The 25,940-nt window shown below is 36.1% G+C and overlaps 2 protein-coding genes and 1 long non-coding RNA gene across 10 annotated transcripts; all 3 read right to left on the bottom strand.

The window, feature by feature from the left end:
• Positions 1-1,423: 1,423 nt before the first annotated feature.
• On the bottom strand, positions 1,424-16,501 carry LOC108333888 (E3 ubiquitin-protein ligase DA2L). Of its 5 annotated transcripts, none has more exons than XM_052870397.1 (10): positions 16,188-16,501; positions 15,833-16,083; positions 15,278-15,752; positions 14,938-14,989; positions 14,811-14,856; positions 14,611-14,692; positions 14,372-14,516; positions 14,174-14,279; positions 3,089-3,155; positions 1,424-2,347 (listed from the first exon to the last, which is right to left on the bottom strand). In XM_052870397.1, exons 3-10 carry the CDS (start codon positions 15,467-15,469, stop codon positions 1,778-1,780), a joined length of 1,260 nt encoding a protein of 419 aa, XP_052726357.1. In that variant the 5' UTR covers positions 15,470-15,752; positions 15,833-16,083; positions 16,188-16,501; the 3' UTR covers positions 1,424-1,777. The 5 variants fall into 5 exon arrangements, with proteins under 5 accessions (XP_052726357.1, XP_052726358.1, XP_052726359.1 ...); XM_052870398.1 differs by having other exon boundaries at positions 15,840-16,083; XM_052870399.1 differs by having other exon boundaries at positions 15,864-16,083.
• LOC108333890 (PWWP domain-containing protein 3-like) lies at positions 10,681-12,513 on the bottom strand. The gene has a single exon (XM_017569382.2). It carries the CDS (start codon positions 11,161-11,163, stop codon positions 10,681-10,683), a length of 483 nt encoding a protein of 160 aa, XP_017424871.1. The 5' UTR covers positions 11,164-12,513.
• Positions 16,502-17,516: 1,015 nt separating the features above from the next.
• Positions 17,517-23,171, bottom strand: LOC128194719 (uncharacterized). 4 transcript variants are annotated; one of them, XR_008246058.1, is made up of 3 exons: positions 22,547-23,171; positions 18,032-21,604; positions 17,517-17,952 (listed from the first exon to the last, which is right to left on the bottom strand). It is a non-coding gene; the product is annotated as an uncharacterized LOC128194719 (long non-coding RNA). The 4 variants fall into 4 exon arrangements; XR_008246059.1 differs by having other exon boundaries at positions 22,557-23,171; XR_008246060.1 differs by having other exon boundaries at positions 18,032-18,257; positions 22,547-23,154.
• Between the last annotated feature and the right edge of the window lie 2,769 nt (positions 23,172-25,940).

Genomic DNA, 25,940 nt, shown 5'->3' with positions numbered 1-25,940 from the left:
GTTTGGCTATCTCATTTATATCATCAAAGCAAAAATCCATTCTCATCACCAAGGTTATGAAACTTTTGATGTATCCCTACTCCTATCGAGAAACTAATATACCATACTTGTTTACATATCTATCTCCTTCCTATTTCAAATATTAATTAAATATTTTATTATAAAAAATAAAAATGACAATAAAAAGACATAAGATTAAGTATGCAATGTTAAAATTATATACATTTTTTTCTCTATTATCAAATATAAAAAAATAATTATAATTATATAAGTATCAAATAAAAATCAATTACAAAGAAAAGAATATTATCAAAAGTGTACATTATAAATAAGTTATAAAATTAAAGACCAAAAGAAAAATTAATAAATTTTTTAGATTATCTAATAAATTAAAAATGTCTTAATTTAAAAGAAAAACAGATGAAGACAACTACAAATATTAGGACAATGCAGAAATTTCTCATCATAGTTACGACATATTAGAATATTACTGGCACACGGATATATTCATTTAGCATTCTTATAGAAGCTTAGTAGAGTTTGGTATTGGTTCCAATCCAGTGATCAATGAAGCCTTAGTATGCAACTATTAGTTTGTTTATAGTAACTAGACACAGTGTTCTGTATCATCATCTATTCACGATGTTAGATTCAATCCATTTACCTTCCCATCATAAAAGGCACAAGGCAAATGTTCTTGCACAACATACAATTATCATGGCCAGTAAATATGACAATATTATGGCTCTGGAATTGATGTCTACTCAGTGACATGCTAATTACACAAGTACTTGGCTGCCATATATCTCTCACGGACAATAACAATATAAGAAAAGATAAATGGACTGGAAAAGCGTAAAATTACATACCTCAGAAAAAGAGAAAATAAACACATGATAGGAGAAAAAGACGAGAAACAGATCAACGAGATAAGCAGTTAATTACATGTGACAGGTATCAGCTGGGTAAATATCATGTCTCAAATGTAATAAAATTCACTCAATTCTCCTCCAGAGTACAGAGAACAGCTTCCTAGAGAAGTTACACAGCTTCAACGTAGAGTTTAACAAGAATTATTATATCCGCCTTTGATTTTTACCTATGCATGCGTAAAGAAAAAAAAAAGGGAATGAGAAGACGGGAGAGAAAGCTTCTTTGGGAAACCTCGTTTTAAATCCAAAATGCTACCAAATCCACCCACATTCCTACCAATTTACGTGATGCACTAACCTCCAATTTATACCTGATGCACTAACCTCAGTGAAGAATAGTTTGTAACTCAATAAATTCATTCATAAGACCATTTATACAAAGTTCTGCAGATATTTAAGAGTCGAGCCTACAGGCATAACTTCTGTTTAAGTAAGATCTCAATGAATAGAACCACAAAGATTTCATGAAAGAAATTTAATTCCCTTACATCTTCAGTAAATGTTTAAAATGTGTCATATATTACTGTAAGAATGAAAGTACATCTATCAAAGACTAAAACTATTTACAGAAACCAATGAGGGGGACGGGGAGAAAACATTGAAGACAAGTAAAAAAAATGCCATTGAACAGCAACCTTTCACCAACTAGAATCATTAGTTTTCCTTTGACATTTATATCTATAAATTTGTGTTGGAAGAGAGATCACTACCTGATCCTTGAACAAATTGCACACAACGAGTGAACTTTCCTCAAATTCTCAACATTGGACTCGGCTTGCCAATTTACCCAAGGCAAGCGTAACCCATTTAAAAGAGATTAAACCAGTACCTCAACCAATCAAAGACTAATCCCAAGAAGCACTCTGCTCACTGGACATGGCTCGAGCTTCAGCCAAAGAGACAGCCATAGCAAGCATCATCTGTTCCTCAAAACTCTCAGGAATAATAGGTTCCGTGGCACTTTGAAGGCTTCCATCAATGTCATCAGACTGTGGCAAAGAAGATAGTTCACCACGATCATCTGCTACAATAGAGTTTGTATAGCTAGTTGCTTGTTCAGTCATCTGTGCCCCTGTGTCCCATTCACTATGACTCCTAGTCATCGCTGCATTACCATCTGGTGGCTCCTCATTGAGGTCGTCAACAGGTGGATACCTAGTCATATCCTGACCAAGTCTGTTATAAAACCTTCTAGAACTTTGCGGTGTGTTGAATGATGATACATTTTCATTGGTGAAGCTCAGAGATGATTCTCCAGCCATTTGCTGGCGCTCAGCAAGAGCTGCAATGGCACAGGCAAGGCCTCCAGATGGAGACGAGGATGATTCAGTTACGGCCGAAACATAATGACCATCAGCTGCGTAGTGTCCAGAAGTAGCATCAGCAAAAGATAAATTTCTCTGCCTGCCATTCTCCTGCAGTTTTAATACATGTAGAGTCGATCACAATCATCAAACAAACTGGACAACACAAACCATTGAGCAGTGTTATTATAGAATTACGTTCCCTGAACCTTATATGGCACTGTGGCAGTATATCCATCATTGAATTTCATAATGTGCATATAGTTAAAGTTTCAATGTGTACTTTAAATGGTGGATATGCTACCAAGTATAGACTACACACTGAACCCAAGTCTATATAAACATTACTTGAAAAACAAGCAAAGATCTGGATTCCAGAGTATGGTTGCATTACCAATAAATCTCAGTTAACCACAATCATGTAATAGAAGAAAATCTTTGTTTGAACTTTCGAGTTCTATAGTAAGCTGAAAGGATGCTAACTTGCATTCAAACTAATAGATAAAAACTGAAAGCTTTTTGAGCATGAGTAAAAGATAGCAAACACAAACCAGCAAAAATGAGTCTCATGGTCATTTTCTTTCATTACAAAATAATTTTACAGATGGAAAAAATAAAGAATGAGGTACACTCCATTGGAAGAATTTACTTATCTTCATCTCTATTGCAGATATTAAGAGAAAAGTAAACTGAAACTGAACAATTCCATGATTGAAAATAAAATGATATGCAATTAAATGATTTAAAAACAAGTGAACCATTATACTGCAGATAAGCGGTTATATTCCATTGCAATAACATTAAATGATTAATAGCTAAGCTAACAGGTAGCATATAATGAAAAGTTTTTACCTGAATGGAAAGCCAAATTGCTTCCATGACCATAATGTCCTCAAGGTCAACATCAAATTCATCGTCTCTGCAGTTTTCAGCATTTTGGAAAAAATTAAGGTAAGTCGAAGAAGTAGTTTTCCATAATATATAAAAGAACTCATGCCTTTATTTCTATGAACAGACAAGTATTTAATAAATAAGGTCGGACTAATTGATACAGATCCACACCACAAAAACAAGCAACAAAAGAGAATAGGGAAATGAAATGTAAGATAGATCTGAGATTTATTGGAAAAAGAAAATACAGCAAGATAACAAATCTTACTGCCCAGAGCAAAGCTCCTCTAGAGTAACCAACAAGGTTCACTATTCAGAAAAGCAGCAAAAGAACCCACCTCTCTCTTTTCTAACTAACCGCTCTTCTAATCAGACCACGTCATTACCCTTGCTCTTCTTTCTCACATATACCCTTCCCCATCTTGAGTTGTGCTTCACTTCATGGGTTAGAGGCTCACAAGACCCATTTGCTCTTTGGGCCCATCAATACCCTCTTCTTGAAGAATTGTCTTGTCCTCAAGACTCAAGTATGGAAAATGACTTTGATGACCCAACTTGCCTCCTCTACTGTTTTTCCTTTCCAATGAACCGACCATTGGTTAACTAATTCCCTCCTCTACATAATACTTCTTGAAGCCAATATTGATTCAAGCTCCGTGACTTCCACATTTTCATCTTCTATCCATGTTGGTCGTTTGTCGACTGTTTTATAGACACCGACTACCTCCTTAAGTGAGGAAACATGGAACACAAGATGTATCCCTGAAGAGGGTGGTAATTTCAAACGATAGGCAACTGCTCCAATCTTCTCTAAGATCTTAAAAGGACAGTAATAATTTGCACTTAGCTTGGTGCTGATTTTATTCATCCGAGACTGTTGACAGTGTTGTTTGAGCTTAAGGAAAACCATATCACCAACCTCAAAACTCCTCCCTGTACGATCCTGAAACCTCATTCTGTCTTGTGCACTCGACAGATGCTTCTTCAATTGTCTCAGCTTCATCTCTATCCATGAGCTCTCTTTTAACAACTTCGGCTCTTACTTACCCAGGAACAACTTGCACTATTTTATGGGGTTCATGCCCATTGTTGAATATAGTAAAGCTAGGTATAAGATTAATCTTCCTTCATTTCTTCTATCATAAATGTTTCCCTTGAATCTATCAATACCCCTTCCATGAAGTTTCACCTTGTCCTCAAGGTGAAAAGCAAGAAACTCCTTATTGATGGCAGTGGCAGCTTCCCAACTGTTTTCGATGGGTGGGAGGTGTTTTCAACTGCATTAACTACCTTCTTTTTTCCTTATTTTGTAAATTGTATCAAAGCTATCAACACCCCCTCCATGAAGATGCACCTTATCCTCAAGGTGAAAGTCTGAAAATTCTTTATGAATGCAGGCAGCAGATTCTCCTAACTCCCGAATTTCCTCTTTCGAAATAAGCAGCATATGAAGCAGTTTATTTTTGCAAGTATGATTAGGCCCAAACTTCTCATCACACTTCAAGCATAAGCCCTTTTTTAATCTTATCTTGCAATTCTTCTTGGGACAATTTTCTAAACGATGCCCCTCCTTGTTGAGTCCCAATAGGAGAACTATTGATGGTGCGCACACAGCCATTGCTCTCTCCAGCTCCTCTGTTGGAGTTGGTAAAACCCACTGAATTTGTATCTTTAGGTGTTACTTTTAAGTCGCACAGTGAGAGAATCCCCCTTGGTGGTGACTCTAACCTTTTCTTTCACCATTTGAGCCTTCATCATTAACCTCTGCCTTCATTTCTTCCTTCAACCCATTCAAGAAGATGCCCACCAAATAATCTTGTTGCATTCCTTTCATGAACCCCGCATATTGTTCAAATTGTTCTATATATTCCCTTACTTCTAGTTTGGTGTAGCCCAAATGAAACCTAACTGTCTCACAGCACACACTCACACAATAGCACCCAAATGGTAAGAAAAGAATGAAAATATGTATTCACATCAACCAATGTCATGTACAACCAGTAACTGGGAGCATAATCCCCCTCCACAGGATCAAGGTTCCTGTCTATACAATTGATATCAAAAACTCCCTTCTACCAACCCCCCCCCCCCCCCCCCCCCCTGCCTTCTTATAAAGGCAGCCCACTTCTAACTACCCAACAACAATTAATTCCTAAACTAAACAATTAATTCTTCAACTGTTTTCTCTCTCCTACACACCTATTACTCATTATAACCTATCATATTAAATCCTATCATCATCATTGGGGTGATGTAGTCCTTAATGCCTGTTTTCTGATCAATAGGATGCCTTCTTCCTCTCTTGAGAATAAAGTCCCTCACTCTGTTATTTTTCCAAATGACCCTCTTTTCCATGTCTCTCCTCGTATATTTGGGTGTACTTGTTTTGTTCATAATGCTTCTCCAGGTCTTGATAAACTCTCTGCAAAAACTATCAAGTGTGTCTTTTTGGGATACTCTCGCCTTCAGAAAGGGTATAAATGTTATTCTCCCTCAACCAAGAGGTATTATATGTTTGTTGATGTCACATTCTTTGAAGATACACCTTTTTTCTTGTCCTCCATGGAGGACCGTTCATTTGTTCAACAAATGTTTCCTTTACCATCATGTGATCCCTTGGTTACTCCTACTTCTTTACCTCAAACTCAAAATGCAAATGACATTGTTCCTCCACCTCTTTTGACATATCAGTGTCGGACACAATCTCAAACTCAGAACACTGAAGATCCTCGAGACTCAGATCCTCCTTCATCAGATTCCCAAACCATGGATCCTTCATCCTCTTCACCCTCTCTTGACTCAGATAATAATTGGCCTATTGCCCTTCGAAAAGGTATTTGCTCTACTCGTAATCCTTATCCTGTTTATAATTTTTTGAGTTATCATCGTTGGTCTCCTCCATATTTCTCCTTTGTTTCTTCCTTATCTTCCATTAAGGTTCCTAATAATGTTCATGAGGCACTTGGTCATCCTAGATGGCAACAAGCCATGATTGATGAAATGCAGGCACTTGAACACAATGGCACTTGGGACCTTGTTCCTCTTCCTCCTAGTAAGAAGCCTGTTGGTTGTAGATGGGTCTATGCTATTAAGGTTGGTCCTACTAGTGCAATCGATCGTCTCAAAGCTCGTCTAGTAGCTAAGGGATATACTCAAGTCTATGGCCTCGACTATTGTGATACATTTTCTCCTGTGGTTAATTCGTATTTTGCTTGCTATGGCTGTCATTCGTCATTGGACCCTTTACTAGTTGGACATTAAAAATGTCTTTCTTCATAGTGATCTAGAAGAAGAGATATACATGGAGCAACCTCCTGGGTTTGTTGCTCAGGGGGAGTCTGGGTTAGTTTGTAAATTACACCATTCCCTCTATGGCTTGAAGCAATCACCTCGAGCTTGGTTTGGTAAATTTAGTCGGGTTATGCAGAATTTTGGATTGAAACGATGTGAGGCGAATCATTCAGTATTTTATAGTCACTCTTCTCCTGATAAATGTGTTTATCTTATAGTCTATGTTGATGATATTGTCATTATAGGAAATGACGTCACTATAATTGCTCAATTAAAGAATCATTTGTTCAACCACTTTCAAACCAAAGATCTGGGCGGCTAAAATATTTCCTTGGTATTGAAGTGGCACAATCAAAGGAAGGTGTCATCATTTCACAAAGAAAATATGCTCTTGATATTTTGGAGTAAACAGGCCTGACAAATTGCAAGCCCATTGATAGTCCTATGGACTCAAATCAAAAGTTAATGAAAGACCAAGGTGAACTTTTCTCAGACCCAGAGAGATATAGAAGGCTTGTTGGAAAACTCATCTATCTTACCATAACAAGACCTGATCTTTCTTATCCAGTAAGAGTTGTGAGTCAATTTATGCAAAATCCACATGTTGATCATTGGAATGCAGTGATTCGCATTCTCAGATATGTAAAAGGGAACCCAGGACAGGGATTGTTGTATGAGGAAAAGGGAAGCACTTGAGTTGAGAGATATTGTGATGCATATTGGGCTAGTTGTCCAATTGACAGAAGATCTACCATAGGATATTGTGTTTTACTTGGAGGGAACCTTGTATCTTGGAAAAGTAAGAAACAAAGTATTGTTGCTCGATCTAGTGCTGAAGCTGAATATCGATCTATGACTCTAACTACATGTGAACTTGTGTTGATTAGACAACTCCTTCAAGAGTTGAAATTTTGTGAAAATGAGCAGATGAAGTTGTACTATGACAATCAAGCCGCCCTTCACATTGCCTCCAATCCAGTGTTTCATGAAAGAACAAAACACATAGAGATTGATTGTCATTTTATTAGAGAGAAGTTATTGTCAAAGGATCTTGTTCCTGAGTTTGTCAACTCTAATGAACAACTAGTAGACATTCTGACCAAATTTCTAAGGGGGCCTAGAATTCAATTTATATGTTCCAAGCTTGGTGCATATGATCTATATGCTCCAGCTTGAGGGGGAGTGTTGAAGTATAATGTCTTTATTTTATTATTAGTATTTATGTTAGGGTTTTGTTAGGGGCTTCCCGCCCTTTATCTTTCAAAACTACTGTCTTCTATAAATACAGTAGTAAGTTGTATCAGACTTTCTTAATCAAAACATAAGACTATTCATTTTCTCTCAACTTCAAGTCTAGGCAACAAGTACAGCATGAATGCAGCCAAGGGACAATGTTCCCTTCACACAAGATGCCAATGATCCTACCAACACTTCTCCAAACTTTCCAAAAACGTCCTTGCATACTGTTAGATGTTAAGATGTGTGTTTCTGTTATTTGGGCTTAGTCTATTCTGTATTAAGGGCATTGGCCCATATCTTACAATATAAATAAACTACCCTATGTGTATGCTAAACACACAAGGTTGGTCTTGATGGCACAATTGATCGTCTGAAAGCTCGACTGGTTGTCAAAGGCTACACACAGATTTTTGGTTTGGATTATGGTGATACTTTTTTCTCCAGTGGCAAAAATGACCTCTGTTCGCCTATTCATTGCCATGGCCGCTCTTCGACAATGGCCTCTTTACCAACTTGATGTCAAAAATGCTTTCCTCAATGGTGATTTGCATGAAGAAATTTATATGGAGCAACCGCCTGGCTTTGTTGCTCAGGGGGAGTCATCTGGATTGGTATGTCGTCTTCGCAAATCCTTATATGGCCTAAAACAGTCTCCTCGGGCCTGGTTTGGTAAATTCAGTTGTGTTGTTCAACAATTTGGTATGTCTCGCAGTGAAGCGGATCATTCAGTGTTCTATCGCCACTCGAGTGCTGGATGTATCTACTTAATAGTGTATGTCGATGATATTGTTCTCACAGGAAGCGACTATCTTGGCATCTCTCAGATGAAACAACACCTTTGTCATCATTTTCAAACCAAAGATCTTGGCAAACTCCGGTACTTTTTGGGTATTGAAGTAGCACAATCCAATGATGGTATTGTCATATCTCAGAGGAAGTATGCGTTAGACATCTTGGAGGAAACAGGGTTAATGAACTGTAAATCTGTTGAGACACCTATGGACCCTAACATCAAACTCCTACCAAATCAGGGGGAGCCTTTCTCAGATCCTGAACGGTACAGAAGACTAGTTGGTAAATTAAACTATCTTACTGTTACGCGTCCTGACATTTCCTTCGCAGTTAGTGTGGTGAGTCAATTTCTAAACTCCCCATGTGAAGACCATTGGGATGCAGTTGTTCGCATACTGAAGTATATTAAAAGATCACCTGGAAAAGGTTTGCTATATGGCCCTAGCAACGATACAAAAATCGTTTGCTATTCAGATGCTGATTGGGATGGTTCCCCTTCTGATAGGAGGTCTACTTCTGGATATTGTGTCTCTATTGGTAGCAACCTGATATCTTGGAAAAGTAAGAAGCAAAGTGTTGTGGCAAGGTCCAGTGCAGAAGCAGAATATAGAGCTATGGCATCAGCTACTTGCGAGCTTGTGTGGCTTAAACAATTGCTTAGTGAATTGAAATTTGGAGATGTCACTCACATGATACTTATATGTGATAATCAAGTTGCTCTCCATATTAGCTCTAACCCTATCTTCCATGAGAGAATCAAACACATTGAAGTTGATTGTCATTTCATTCGAGAAAAAATCATATCCGGAGATATCAAGACTGAGTTTGTTAACTCAAGCAACCAGTTGGCAGACATATTCACTAAGTACTTACGAGGACCTAGAATTGATTATCTTTGTAACAAGCTTGGAACATATGATTTATATGCTCCAGCTTGAGGGGGAGTGTTAGATGTTAAGATGTGTGTTTCTGTTATTTGAGCTTAGTCTATTCTGTATTAAGGGCATTGGCCCATATCTTACAATATAAATAAACTACCCTATGTGTATGCTAAACACACAAGGGATATTTTCTCCCAATCTTCTCTATTTCTCATACATACAAAGACCCCCCTATATATAAAAAGTCTCACTCCACCTAACAATCCAACTAACTACTACTATATATTTTCCTCCTAACATACACATTACATATCCTCTCATTACACGCCGCTGCAAAAACAACCTTGTCCTCAAGGTTGAAGTCTAGAACCTGATCCTTAATTGTTGCAACAACTTTCCACGAGGCTACCTCAAGGCTTCCTTTCTGCCCTTGGATTAACCCTTGCTGCAAGACTTGATCTCCCATTAGCCAATTCATCAAACTTGGGGAAGATTCATCAGTTTTGGTGGCCTTCTTCCCATCATCTTCTTCAGTTTGGTAATATGAGCTATCAAAAAACCTCCCCATATAAAGTGGCGGATATTACAGAACAGCAGCCACTGCACTTGTCTGTGATACTTTAACTTTTCTGGATACTGTAAAGGATTCTGCTTCCATACTTTCCTCCTTTTGCCCCTGATTGGAGTAGTGAAAGGAGGAGACAAGTACTTACTTTTCTTTCTTTCTCTAGACAAACTACCCTTCCTGTTTCGTTCTTCACTCTTCCCTTCATCTAAAATTTGTTTCTTCTCCTTTGACTACAGCCATGAGCCAATGCTACCACTGTTTTCCTTGGCAGAATGTTCAACATCTGACACACCTTTTCTCTTCTTTGCACCATTTAAGCCAATTGCTTCCACCTCCCTACTTGCTGTATGAACATCTTTGTCCTTCCCCATAATTTCAGCAATGCTTTTCTGCTTCCTTACATGGTTCGATATTCTCCCAGAAAGCCCTAGAGAATGACCCAGCTCATCAAATGGTCCTTAGGTCGGGGTTTCCATAGTACTTTTACTGTTCTCTATTTCATCCATTAGACCATTTCCCATTCCAGGCACCAGCTAAGTATCCATAAATTCAGGTAATTTATGCCCTTTTGACAAATAATATGCAGAAAGTCAAGCCTTTAAGATCTCCAGCTCCATAATAATACTATCACTATCAATAACTCGTGCAATTCAATTCACATGAGAAAGTAATTCTGCTGGTTTAAATTGACTATATAAAAGTCTATCTATGCCAACTTCTAGCACAACTCCTTCCTTGATTCTAGAATTTTTCCCCAATATGAGAGTAGATTCTGAGCCTGTTCACTTGTCAACGACTAAAAGACTCAGCTTCATAAACAGAAGCCTTCCAACCTCACTTGTTGCTTCTTGTACACCATTGGCAAAATCAATGGAACTACTCTGTTTAACCCTCTCATCAATGTTGTCCCCAAAACGCTTTAACTGTGATGGATGACACCAAGCAAAGGTTCCATGCCCAAAGTAGGTAACCAGAGGTCTATTCTTTTGTTCCTGTTTCAATGCGTCATCATATGCATCAGATGGGTCATAAATTCGGCCAGGCCAACAAGGTTTACTCTTGGCTAGTCCCCAACCAAAATCACCAACAACAAAACCATACCGTTCATCTCTCAAGTCCTCCACGTCTACCACCATGTTCTCACTTGTTTCTGCCATTGGATCCCCTATAGTCACAATGTTCTCAGAACAATCTTTGTCTTTTTCTACCTCTTCACTACCTCCCCCTGTCTTTTGCTTCCTCAACACCAACCACTTTCGAACCATCCACACTCAAAACAACCACATCTTCTACTTTATTTCAGAAACTGTAGTCACCATGTTCTCACCACTTCTTTCCTCTATCTTCACCCTCCATCACTGTTTTAACATACGCACCAAGACCCACCACACTCTCCCCACTAAAATCAGCAGCTTTTGCAACTTCACTCTGAGAAGCAAGAGTCACAACATTCTCATCACAGTCTTCACCTGATGTATTTTCACAACCAACCTTTGTAAAATTATCCACCCATAGAGCAGCAGCTTTTGCACCTTTCTCAGAAGCAACATCAACCATGTCACTGCACTTATTATCAGCCCGTAACCCACCATAAGAATACCTATGCAGGTGATTGGATCCAGTCTCTGGTTCAACATAGAGACCCTAACAACCCAACAACTCCTACCAGATAACACCACACTTGTATTTGTGTCCTTGCTCTCCAAACCCATAGACAAATACTCAGCCATGTCCATATTGGGGGTGTTGGTGATATCTTATTTTTCTTGCATAGGGCCTGCCACTTTGTCAAGAAATTCTCCCCCAACTGATTTTCTGATGTTGGATTTACCAGAGACACCAGTATCTTGAATTCTTGGATGACTTTTTCCCCACTCCAGTCCTTGTCACTAATGCCAAACTCTCAAATAACATGTTTTTCCTGTTTCCTTCAACTATCCTTAGTTGAGTTGTTGCAAGATCTTCCCAAGAAAGGTTCTTGGATTTTTGTTGCCAGGTCTTGAACCCCTGGACTGCATTTTCTTCCATGCTATTGATGGTTAGGGGTACTTCTGTTGTTCCTGTGATGTTCTGAACTTCAAAAAAATTTGTTGCCCTCGTTGTGTGTGACCTTAGGTGCCATTCCCTTCAAATATGGACAACTCCCCTATTTTTATCCAGCACTTCTGGATTTCCTCCCATTCTTCTTCAGTTTCATTCCTTTTTCCTATTCTATCTCCATTAAACTCACGTTGTAGGACTATGTACTCTTTCTAATTCCACAGACTAGAAAGAGAGAAACTTAAAGCCAAGTCTTCATAAATGTCTACCCGTGTGAGTAATGTGTCAAATCTTTCAAGATAATCCATCAAGGCTCCTTCTTGCTTTAATCTTGCCAAATCTACAACAGGATCATCAATAGCACCGGAATCAAATTTTGTTTCCTGTATCTTTAATGATTTGCTGCCAAGATTTCCCTTTGTTCTTAATATTCTACATGTAAAGGCTTTGCCATCCGTGGACAATAACGGTAAATGGCATCATTGATTTTCAGGGGTTCCCTCTAACTCAAAAAATTGTTCTACCTTAGGTTTCTATTCGTGAATCGTTTTTCCATATGTTAAATCATGAACCCATCTTATTATGAATACTAAGATAGATAATATGTATAACCTAAAAGATAAAATAAACAAAATCCTTAAACAATCACTAATTTTTATTAAAAAATAAATAAAGAATATAACAAAAATTGTATATTAATTTTAAAAAAATGAAAATGAATCCTTAAATTAAAACTAAGTTTATATTAAAAAATATAAGAATAAATATATACTAATTTAAATAATATTGAGAATTTTTTATAAAAGAACTAAAAGAAAAAGAAAATATTAAACAACTAATTTTATATAAAAAGAATAAAAAATATAATAACATTTATATATTAATTTAAACAATAACTATTCTTTTGAGATAATATTATTGTTTTATAAAAAAACAAAATAAAAAATAACACTAAAAAAGACTGTCACAACAAAACTCTCCAAAAACCTATTGACGACTTCCATATTCTCCGAGTTCATGGGTTCATATTCTACCATGTTGATTTTCTCTCCCTTCTTTATTCATCTACTCCCAGGTTCATCTTCTCTCATCTTCTCCTATCCTCTTTACACTGTTTGTCTTTTGTATTGGTACTATTCTCTAGTTTTCATATCCTTTGTTATTCATCTTTTCCGCTAAACTTTCATCTTCGCTGAGATTATTGGCCTATGTGTTTCTTCCTGATTTTTTCTTTTATTGTTCCTTCATCACAACTTGTATGTACAAGAAACTGAATCGTGAATCACAGATTCAAATCCGATTCACCAAATCATGTTACGATTCCGGCTACAAAATGATTCATCAAACCATGTTATCGCAGGGAAAGAAGTTTGTATCAAATCATGATTCAAATCATTCAATTCTTATGATTCTAACTACACTGCTTACGATAGCAAAATACTAAATTGTAGACAGTAGCAATACAAAATGTTACATTAGTTCATATATGAATAACTTACATATGGACTTATGCCCTTCACACAACTAAATTTAGACAAGTTATTTGTTAGAATATTTATCCTATTTATCATGATTATATTATGTCTAGGGTTACCCTATTTATCAAGATTATATTGTGTTTAGGATTATTCTATTTATCATATTATATTGTGTGTAGGTTACCCTATTTATCATGATTATAGTGTCTAGGTTACCCTATCATGATTATATTGTGTCTAAGGTTACCCTAATTATCATGTACTCTTGTATCAATTTATTTTTATAAATAGAAGATTATGAGGGATCAATCAAGCCCTCAAGAATTATTTCTTTTCAATCTCAAGTTTATTATTATAGTGAGTCCAGAATCTTCATACAAACAATAGGTATGTTTCTCATAACCTTAGTGGTCTAAAGCACCAACCGACTATAGGCACAGGATCAGATACTACTGGCTCAATTCAAATAACACTGAGAAGATTATTTTTCTCATTCTTAATGGAGTTAAAATTGGATTAGCATAGTGTAATCCAACTGGTACAATATTCATTGGAAAATATAACATGCAAAGGGCTTGCAGTAAGTTTGAAGCAATGTTGATTAAAGATTTAACACAACAACCCATTTTCTTCCTATTGTTTAATTAAAGAGTTAATACCCTAAGTCTGTAAGAAAAACATTGGATGATACAAATGCTATGACATGAATAATAGAAATTTAGGAAATTGAGGGGTAGAGCAAAGAAGGATAGCATACCTATTGGTCCTAGTGGTTGCATTTGGTCTAACCATTGATGTGGCACTTGAGTCTTGAGAAGAAACAATTTCATCATGTTCAACAACAGAAATTGAAGATGCAGACACTACAAGATTGAAATAAGAATAACTTTTACAACTAGAATTACTCACACTCACATATATACAGATGAAATCCAAAACTGTATTGATAGATTACCTGCATTTGAACTGTATTCAACATCTGCAACTGCCACATTTACATTTGAGGAGCTCATTTCTAGTCTTTTGTGCATTTTTTCCTCTTCATCCTGAAGTTCCTGCTGCCGGATTCTAATTTTTGCCTCAATAACACGCTGCTCTTCCTGAATAATTGAGAATGCACATGAACTTGATTCGTGATGAAAACATTTCTGAATGCACTCCTAAAATCAATAACCATGTAAGCTAACAACTTACAATCTGTTCCAATCCCTTCTCTTCTTTTGATTTCACACCACGATACTCCACAGCATAATTTGCTGTTTTACAGAAGGGACATCTTGTGTTGTTAAGACAAACAACTATTTAATTTTAAAGCAGCAAGATGATAGTTGTTAGAACAACAGTTATGAGTTACATCTTCATATTGAAAGCAAACATCTAGTAATGCAGGATACTGTGTAGGTCGAGTGGAATTTGGAACTTTCATCTGTAGAAAGCACTCTGATAAAAGGAAAACAATTAGGTTGCATACAAATGCTATAGACAAAATATATACCCAATGAAGAAACACCAAACAATTACCTGTACAAATGCTCTTTGTGCAACATCTTGATCGGTTTAGACTTGGATAATACTAAATTAGGGAAAAAAATACAATGGAATGGGGATATTAGAAAGTCATACGTGAAGTTCACAACGTTAAATAGACTTTAAGGAAACAACGATAAAAATCAGTCCAGAAAATATCTCCATCAGTTTGTTTCAATTTGAAATAAAAAAAAAGGTGGTCCAGAGGTCATATTTTGCAGCCCTACGTAGGTGTGCACAGTTGAATTGACTCATTTGACCATTTAAAAAATGTAAATTAACAGCAGAGTGAAATGTAGAAAGAAAATATGAAGGTATGATATAGAAACCAGACCAGAAAGCAGATAGGGCACTCTTCACGGTCATAGGCACTTTCTTCATCTCCAGGATAGCAAGGTGCTAGCTTAGATTCAAGTATTAGCTTCCTCAGCTTCTTATGATCCACGTCTTTATGATTATACAACCCTTGCGGTCTAGTATACTTCTCATCTACCACTTGTCTCCTCCTCCCAAGTTTATTACCCATGAACAAAAGTCAATCCTTTTTGTCTGCCGACTATGTTCCAAACTCTCGAAAAAAATAAACCACACAACAACGACAACAACGAATGCAACAAATTTTCCTGATGTATAAAAACCACTCACTCAGCCACATAAAGAAATCATCCGCACTCAAATCCAGATTGAATTAACGACAGACTCAACCAACAACAGCAATTATACAGCCTAACCCACCATCTACAACACAATCACAGACCAAAAAAATGCCATTCTTCTCGATTCAGTTGCAGATACACATCCCGAAACCCCTGCAGCAGTTAATAAAGAAAGCATACACATAAGAAAAATCACCCAAACAGAAAAAAAAAAAAAAAAAAAAAAACTCCACCATTTACAATAGAACAACTGAAACTTTCAACCATTTCGAAATTCCACACAATCCATCTGCAAAACACGTAGCATAATGCATCCGCACACCCAACCCAACCGAAACACGAAAATCCCCCAATTCAAAAACAATGCTCACAGTTCAGCACACCAAAAACGAGAATTGGAAACTCGCAACCAATCAAAAGCCGCAGGGCAGTGAACTCGTGGTTCGAAACCAATTCAAATTGACAGTCAGCGAGAGAAAGAACCCTAATTGGAAGTGTGCAGAACTCCATTAGGGAAGGCAGGCGCGTTGGAAAACAAGGAAACAGCAAGAAATAAATGGAAAAGAGGAAAGAGAAGGGAGAGAATACCAATTGGTCGGAAACCTAAAGTTGCAGAAGTGAAGCAGCACTTTTCTTCAGCATGAAGAAGAAGAAGAAGAAGATGAAGTTGATGAAAGGGTTTGGGGACAGTAAGAGGGAAGAAAGGGAAGAAAAAGAGAAGAGAAGAGCGAAATTGGAATCGGAAAAAGAAGCTTAAATGGTTGCAGAAAAGAAAACAGGAGAAAGAGAAGAGAAAAGAGGGGAGGGAAGGAAGGTGTAGTAAAGGAGCAAAGAATAATCTGCTTCAGTTCCTTCCTATGCCAATGCCATTCACCTGCTTTCACGCCTCTTCGCGTCTTTCTTACCCGCTCTATCCTTTTTCTTGTAAAAAATATTAATAAAGATATGTTGGGTCATTGAAGACTGGATTTAAAAAATATCAATGGAACATAAGTCGTGAGAGAATAAATTTTGACTATTACTTCAAAGGGATAAGGAACACCGATAAATTCAATGGTTTTTTCATAGATTAAAAGATGTATTGCTATGAAAAATGTGAAAAAAAAAAAAGAATCCATTTCTATATAATTGGAGATTACCAATGAAAACATACAAAAACGGTTATTGTAAATATTTTATTGAGTTAAATATTTAATATTTATAATATGTATACATAATTGATAATTTTTTATAAAGGATTTGTATAGAGAGGAAGAAAAATATTTAGCTTAATAATGGACAAAAATTTTAAATAGTAAAATAGAAACGAGAGAATGAAATGAAGAAAGGAAATGGAAAATAATAAATTAAAATTTTACCACAAATTAATTATAATGTTATATTAATTATTGTTATTATTATTATAAATATATGTTCAGAGATAAACTCATTAATGTATGATAATGGAAAAGTTTATAAATAGGATATAATAATTTCATTTTTTATTTTACAACTCTATAAGTAATTTTTCTATATTATTTTTCTAATCTCTTTCTGACTTATGTTACACTCCAATTTAAGATGACATTTAAGTAAAAAAATATTATATGATTAAGATAAATACAATTTTAATATCATCATTATATAGTGTGAAATATTTAAACATCTCATTACATCATCGTGAAATAAATTAAAAACAATATTAATATAACTCAAAATAACATACTAATACTCCTTAACGTAATTTATTTAAAAGAATTAAATCTTGAAAATTCTAAAAATAATTTTCTACTGGTCTTTCGATTTAAACAACATTCACACATAATTAGTAACATCTTCTATAACATCATCTGCTTTCATATAAATATAATTACCGTAGGTAAAAATCATCACCATAAATGTAAGGGTGAGCTAACAACATTACATCAAAAACACATATAATAATATAATTATTATCACATAGTTATCTAATAATGTATAAGCTCCTGGAACACAAAACACATTGTAAATTCAAACTCTTATTTAGATAAACCATGTTAATTCAACCCCATTGCCTGGGTCATGGACGACAGCTTTTCTTCCAGCATTCTTTGGATTTATTTTTATTCTTATAGCTGCTCCATGAAGTATTACTTTATAACACTCATGCGTGGATTGAGTCTTTCCTCCACTTGGAGCTCCACCTTCCTCAATGCCTCCTAAGTCATGGATTCACTGCTTCTTTGTGTAGGATCAAAGTAGTCCCGAAGACCAATCACACCCCCAACGCCACGTACACGTCCTAGGTGCTCTAGCTTTTCAATGGTCTTGTGAGAATGTCGTCCCTACCTTAGCTAGCAAAGGAACCTTGAGTTTGTTGCTCGACCAACACATCCTACATATGATAATGAAGTTTGTTACATAAAACACTAAATATTAAATAGATTGCTTATTTGTTTAGAATTTATACTTACAATTATGTGATCTCAAGACAATTGATTGTGATGTCATATTCTCATTAGATTTAGTCCATGAAGTCTTCCAATCTCGTTCCTAGCAGGTGTAGGTGCTAGGTCAGGAGACTCAAGTCCTAAAGTCTCTACTTGACTCTTTCTCATCTTTCTCTCAAATAATGCATAACCACCTCGTGATAGTACGTGTAATGCATCATTAAGTCTTTGTCTTTCTTGGATTGCTAACCTTTTACCCGTCAAACCATGTATATTCATAAGTGTAAATCATTATTGAATGCCTTATCTGACTATAGCAAAATTTTAAGAAACAAACATGCCACACTCTAGACTCTCTAGATGCACGAAACTGCATCCATTCCTCCTCAGTTATTATGTACTTCGCACAAGGATATTCATATATTCATGTTGTCAGTCTCCAAACACATATAGACGTGTCAGGCTTGTCTTGAAGTCCCTCCATCTAATTGCTACGTGAATTAACACTTTCTTTCTAATTTGCCTAGTGTTTGGAATATCAAAATTTTGCCGTTCAAAACAAAAAACATGTTAATGAGATAATAAAATCATATTAAACAATATATTAATTTTTTTTAAGTAAATATACCAAAATGTCCTGCCATAGGAGGTTCTTGTCCATCTCTGAGACATCATCCCAAGATGCAATGACAATAGAGACATGAGTTTTTGCCAACATCCCCAAATAACTCCTAAACTTCTCTACATGTGGCCCTAAAGGCAGACCCGATTGAGGATCAATCTCAACGGATATCCTCTCCATGGCAACGAGTTGGGATGTCACATCGGGCAATCGAGTCATAGATCGACCACATCTGCTTTAAATGTTGAGGTTTTTTAAAATACATTTTCACACTATGATAAAGTTTTGAAATTTACCGATTTTTGAATAACCCATGACACCCTGAAAATTGTGGTGTTACAATAATTATCGCCACAAGAGGACGTCACCTATCATATTCACAAATGCAGATTTCCAAGGAGTAGACCCATATTAGAATAACCCTATTGTCATAAACTTGGAGGCGGAGAACTTTACCATAAAAAAGGTCTTAATCGATAGGGTATTTCATTAGATATACTCTACTGAAAGACCTATCAAAAGTTGGAGCGTCTAGAAGAAGCAATGACACCTTATGATGAACCTATATATGGCTTCTCTAGAGAAAGGGTGTCTATGAGAGGTTACATCGACCTTCACACGTCTTTTGGTGAAGAAAACCTAACTAAGACCATACCAATTCGATACTTGGTCATAGACGCCATCACATCATACAATGTATTGTTGGGTCGCCCATCACTAAATTTGTTGGTCGTCGTGGTGATATCAAACTCCCTAACAATGGCCAAGAGCTTACAAGAAGATTTGGAGTCTCCTATGGAAGGTGAGCCCAAGCTCTTATCATCATGGACCATTAATGAATACTTAGTAGATTACATTTATTTTGGGCCTTGTATTATAGGCCCAATAATATAAGGTTTTCTTTTGGGTCCTTGTATAATGGGCTACATAGTCTAGGTTTTCTTTTCGGCCTAAGGTTGTAGTTTAAGGTTTTGGGCCTAGAGGGTTTTGGATCTAAGGTAAAAGCCATAACTTGGAGCACAAACCTTCTAGAAGCTTGTGGACCCTCGGCTAGAGTCGTCTCCAAGTTCCTCTCTTTTTATGAGACACATGCTCTTGCCATGTGGCATGCTTTTAATGGAAAGGATTAGTGGCCACGTGTCCTCCTTGTAATGGAGAAGATTTTTTCCTTGGTATCTAAGTTTGTAGAATTAGGTCTCTACTTCTCCATTTTGTGAGACACCTTTAGGGTTACTGTTGAAATGAAATGAGCTTTTAGGTCGCACTAAAAGTGAACAATACTTAGTTCCCCACTAATGTAGGCTAGTGGTAACCAAGGTTTAATCCTATGACTCAGTGCATGTTAAGTATTAGAAATGTATAGTTGATCCTATGGAATTAAAATTGAAAACAAGGTTAATGTGGGCAAGAAAAGAAAACTGAAGTTTTAAAAGAAACGAAAGCTAATTACAAATGCATGTCTATCTAACTAAAGCTAGATGATGCATGAATGATGTATAATGATGTAAAGAAAGGAAGAGAAATGTCTAGAACAGATTCATATGTGGGAAATGCTTTGGAGATGCATTAATGAATGAATGAATGAATTTCCTTAATCAGAAAGAGATTTGGAATTGGAATGTACTCATGGTTTCTTGAATGTTCAATTGTAAGTAATACATGACACCTAACCTAGAATGATGCATTAAAGCAAATACAAGAACCTAGATTGATGAACATCATTACTTATGCGAATCAACAGCAGAACCTAATATCAGAACCCTATTTAGTCAATGCAAAGAACAAGTAATATCAAGAAACCCCAATTGGGTAATCAACTAAATGCATGAAAAGAAAAAAACAACAAAGAGTGATATGTAAAGCAAGAAATTGAAATAACAGATACAAATGCAAAAGGAAGCATGCAATGTAAAGCAATTAATCCTAGAGACTACTGGAATTGATGCCTATCAATGGTTAATGTACAGAAAGCAGTTCCAGAACCTAACTGACTATTTAGATGTTAATGAGTATGCATAGAAATGGAATTAAAATGTTGATGCACTTAAGGAATGGACACAATACAGAAATGGAACAGTATGCAAGGTATGATGCAAAATCTTTAGTGAAGAAAGGTGCAGAATCAAAACGAATTGGGTTTTTAGAATATGATAGACATGATAATAAGAGGAATCAAGCAGAAAACCAGAAAAAAATATTCAGAACCTGGAAAGATGCTAAATGCAAGGTGTTATTCTAACCTAATGACTACAAATGAAAAATGGAAAATGCAAGGGACAATGAACCTAGCAATGCTAAAGGATGCAACGGAAATTTGTCCTAACAACTCTAAATAATGCCGCAATGTGAAATATGCCTACCAAAACGTGATACCATGCACAAGTGAATGTAATGTGCTTAAGGACCAATAAGGAATGCAGATGCACAGTTGGAATGTTAGGTTTCTGAGTAAGAGACCTAAATATTCTCGCAACACCCACTCACGCCAACGCCAATAAACAAGAGAAAATAAAGGAAAGGTGTCTAATCTCTGTAATTGTATGTATTCACTGTAACTGTAAAACGAAAACAATATCAACTCGAGAGCCTAATCCCCCTCAACAAGGTTCAAGACAAAACGTAAGAAATGGCTAGCTGCCTCAACAAAAATCAAGAATGTTTATTTATACTTTCTCTCTCCCCCTAACAAACTTTCCCGCTCTTTTTATTCCTCCTACCGTTCGGTAATACCGTTCAGTCCTTCACACCTTCCTCCCATCGTTCGGTATTAGTGTAGATACCGTTCGGTCCTTCACTCCTTCCTCCCACCTTTCGGTATTAGTGTAGATATTGTTCAATCCTTCACACCTTCATCCCTTATCGTTCGGTCCCTTACCTTCGGTACTCTTCTTTTTCCTCCTTTCATAAACTTTCCACTTCCTAACATGGAATTTGTGAATGTAGAAAGAATCTAGAAACCCATAAGAGAAAGATGGCTGCAAAACAAAATTAAAACCTAACTTATTTGACTAATGAATCTAGAAAGAAACCCATAAGAAGAGATCCTAATACTAACTTGCTAAACTAAAAAAGAATCGTTCAATTTACAGCATCTAAGAAAGGCTATGAAAATAACAACAACTAGAATCATGTGACATATTAGCAAGTGTAAAGAAAAATAGTTTCTGAATAAAAATCTCTTCCTACTTGGTGCATTGAACAAGAGTGTGTCTCAAGAAGACATCTTGGTGATTAAATCCCACTTTGGGGTATTTGGATTCCATAATGGAACCACTAAAGTGCACAACTCAACATTCAATTTGCAGAAACAAGAAAGACTATCACAGCAGAAACAAATAAGGCAAAGAAACATGTAAAGAACTTTGGCAAAAAAAAATTCAGCAATAAATGTGCAATGGGTTGAGGCAAGAGTCTCAATCACTCTTCAAAAAGATCTTTTGCAATTGTAAAGCCCACTTTGGGGTCTTTCATTTCATATTTCAAAAACTAAAAATGGCAATTCTCACTCCAGCCACCAACCAGTGCATATCTAAATTAAAATTGTGCCTTCAACTATATTTAACATCAGAACCTATTTCAAGAGCGAGTGGAAATAACTACCTATGCTTTACTCACTATTATCATATTATACAATCAAAACCAGCAAATTACAAAACTAGAGAATCAATCCTAAGGTATGGGAAACCATCCAACTCAAAAGAAAACAAAATGGAAAGAATCAAAGCAGGAAACACAAAAGAAAGGTACAAGAATTAAAAGTAAAAGCAGAATGCAATGCCAAAATGCAGAAACAATAAGAACAAGTGTTGGAAAATGAAAATCTTGCAATAAAGAGGAAGAATTAAGCAGAAATGTAAAATATTGGACAAGGGAATCAAAAGAACTCGTAATTTTATTAGTATGAACAAACGAATTACAAAAAGGTACCGAAATCACCAAAGGAGGGCTCACGACTTGTCACTGCTTGTGAGTAGCCTTCAACAATCTCCAACGAAGAAGAAAACGAAAATCACTCCAAGAACTAGACTAACACTAACTAAAACTAAAACTAACTAAGACTAATCAACTAATCACCCTCAAACTGAAAAGAACCGAGAGTGTTTGAAAAACTAACCGAGAAGAACCAAGACAAAAACTAAAACTAACCGAGAGAAAAACTCTTTATCACTGTCGTTTTATAGAAAAACTAAAGAGAAGAGGGAAAAAAGGGAAGATCGAACCCAATAAGCACTTCGCGCACACCCTTCTCGAGCCACACCTCTTTTAATCACGGACCCTCAGTTCTTCTCGCACCTTTTGATCAACTCCAAGCTTTTGAAACAACCTCTGGTCCAGTCCATCGCGAGCTCTCCTAGCATATTCGCGAACCCTCTTCGCACTCCTCTATGAACCCTAGCTCGAAGGGTTTTCGATTTGGGGAAAAATCCCCTTTGCTCGAGCCTTTCTCTGAACCTTAGCTTCTAGCAGCTTTGCAATCCCAAAACGGTACGTTGCACTAGATTCCAGCTCTTATTTTGACCAATCCAGCCCCTTTGACCAGGGCTTTTATGTAATAAGAGAGAAAGAAAGAAGGTCAAACAGTAGCTAGGAAAAAAGAAGACTAAGCAAAAAGAGATGTTTATTTTGAATATTTTTCTAAAAGAGCAAAAGAAATTTTATTTAAAGACATTTTAAGCATCTAAAACCACACAATTAACAACATCTTTACAAAATTTAAAACAAAAATTCAAAACTATCCTAATTTTAAAATTAGAAACTAAAATCAATTAAAAAGGACTTCTAAAGAATAGAAAAGGAGGGGAAAATAGAGAGTTATTAGATAAAATCACTTTTGCATTTGAATAAAGTTAACATACTACTTAACTTAGGTTACCAAAGTTAGAACATCCCTTCTAGGTTTCCTTTAGTCACTTTTTTTTAAGAGTTAACCTAACCTCTCTTAAGAGCACCCAAAACATTATCATATCATCTTCCCCTTGCTTCAGTCATATAGCTTGGAGGAGGAGTGATGAAATACCCATTAGCCATGGCCAAACAAGTTCAATAAAAGGTGGAGTCATTTATAGAACATGGGCCCAAGCTCTTATCATCATGGGTTATTAGTGATTTTTTAGTATATTTGATTTATTTAAGGCCTTGTATAATGGACCAAGTAGTTTAGGGTTTCTTTTGGGCCTTATATTTAGGCCTTGGGTTATAGTACATGGCTTTGGGCTTAAAAGAGATGGGTCTTACGGAAACACATAGATCTAGGGTAGAAACCTAGCTTGGAAAGCAAACCTTCTAGAAGCTTGTGGGTCCTTGGCTAGAGTAGTCTCATCCTCTTTCGTAAGACACATGCTCTTACCATGTGTTATGCTATCAATAAAGAAGATTTTCCATAGGTAGAGGCCATCTGTCATTCTAGGAATGGAGAGGATTTTCCTATGTCAATGGTCACATGTCCTCTTCGTAATGAAGCGGATTTTTTCCTTAGTCTCCAAACTAGCCAAGTTGAGGATTTTATCTCCCCCATGTAAATTAACATTTAAATTGAGTATTGTTATGTTGTCAAATTTGTGTCATACTACATAACTTAGGTCACCAAGGTTAGAGCACCCCATCTAGGTTTTCTCTAGCTACCCTTCCTCAAGAGTTGGTATAATCTCTCTTGAAAGCATCCAAACATCACAATAGTCTCTTCCCTTGCTTGAGTCATATAGCTTAGAGAAGGAGAAATCATATCACTACATCAAACTCACCATATGTGAATAGTATTTCCACCACCATCAAGCTTTCGCCATCACTAACCTATTTAGAAGTCTCCACCTTGCTTGAATCGCACATCGAGCACTATGCTTAGCAACAAACTGAAACTATAGGGCAAAACATTTTTCTCATCCCACTGCTTCACAAAGGGAAGAGGGTATGACACTCGCACCCATCTCTTCCACTACTTCGCACAAACAAAGAGAGCCTTTTTCCACTACTTCTCTCGGGCTAAAGAGAAACCCTTTGCACTCACTGAGTATTAAAAAACCTCATCAGTGACCACTTTATACTCTTGTACATTGCCAAGAGTAACACTCAAGGTATCTCATTGTTCTAACATCAACCACCACAACCCAGTATATATTTCACTAAAAACCTTGCCCATAGGCAACTCCTACTACCATTACCCATACATAACAGTCCAAACCGAAGTTACCAACTAATTTCATAATTTTGAAAGGCCAAAAATAGTGTACAATAACGTCAAATTACACATATCGTTGGTCCATGTGTATAAGACAACATAAGTGTTAATCAAACCAAAACAGGACAATACAACAACAACAATTATTCAAACCATTAAGTCTTGAATACGAGACAAGAACATAATTGTTAATCCAACCAAGGACATGGCAGTACAATAGTGTAAATTAATCAACACTTCTCGACATGTTCAGTGCAACAAGGAAATAAATTAATGCAGACAGAATGTGAAGTATAGGGAATCATTATAAGGGAGGTTGAATAATGTTTCAAATACTTTTCGCAAAACAACGATTAATAAATTTTGGGAGTGTTAGATAAACTACAATAGTAATTAGAAGCTTGTGTTTTCAAGTAAGCGTTTAGAAAAACGTTTTAAACAGAAAAGACAATAACACAAATATTTTTATATCGGTTCACTCAATGTGAGCTACATTAAGTTCTCTCTTAAAACATCTTAAAGAGTTTCATTAATCTTATACAAGATTACAAATGAGTATAAAATCACTCTTGGTGTACAAGTATTATCAACCACTTCAGGTTTTCTTACTCAACTTGACTAATCTGAGTTTAACTACTTATGGTATTAATCCTAGACAACTATTTAGAACGTTTAACTTGACTGATTTAAACAAGACAAGTGATTTAAACAAGACAAGTGTATTATCAACCACTTCAGGTTTTCTTACTCAACTTGACTAATCTGAGTTTAACTACTTATGGTATTAATCCTAGACAACTATTTAGAACGTTTAACTTGACTGATTTAAACAAGACAAGTGTTTTAATTTACTTTTAAATATTCAAACACAATCAATTTTTAATTTTAAATACATAATCAAATAACTTTTAGAAAAAAGATAAATTTAATATAACAATCTAATAAGTGGAAAGACTTTTTCTTTTGTAACAAACTTAGACGTTATTATTGTTATTTGTATTTGGATGCAATCCAATTGACTTATGTTTTTCAACATCTACGGACATTCGCCATTCTACATCTTAATTTGGGCTGAGGGACCATTTTACAGCCTGGTTGTTTGGCATCACTTTCAGGGTGTTGAAAAATTGTTTCTA

Source organism: Vigna angularis, chromosome 11 (genome assembly GCF_016808095.1).
Source record: "Vigna angularis cultivar LongXiaoDou No.4 chromosome 11, ASM1680809v1, whole genome shotgun sequence".
Taxonomy (NCBI): domain Eukaryota; kingdom Viridiplantae; phylum Streptophyta; class Magnoliopsida; order Fabales; family Fabaceae; genus Vigna; species Vigna angularis.
This window is presented reverse-complemented; position numbering and strand designations above follow the sequence as displayed.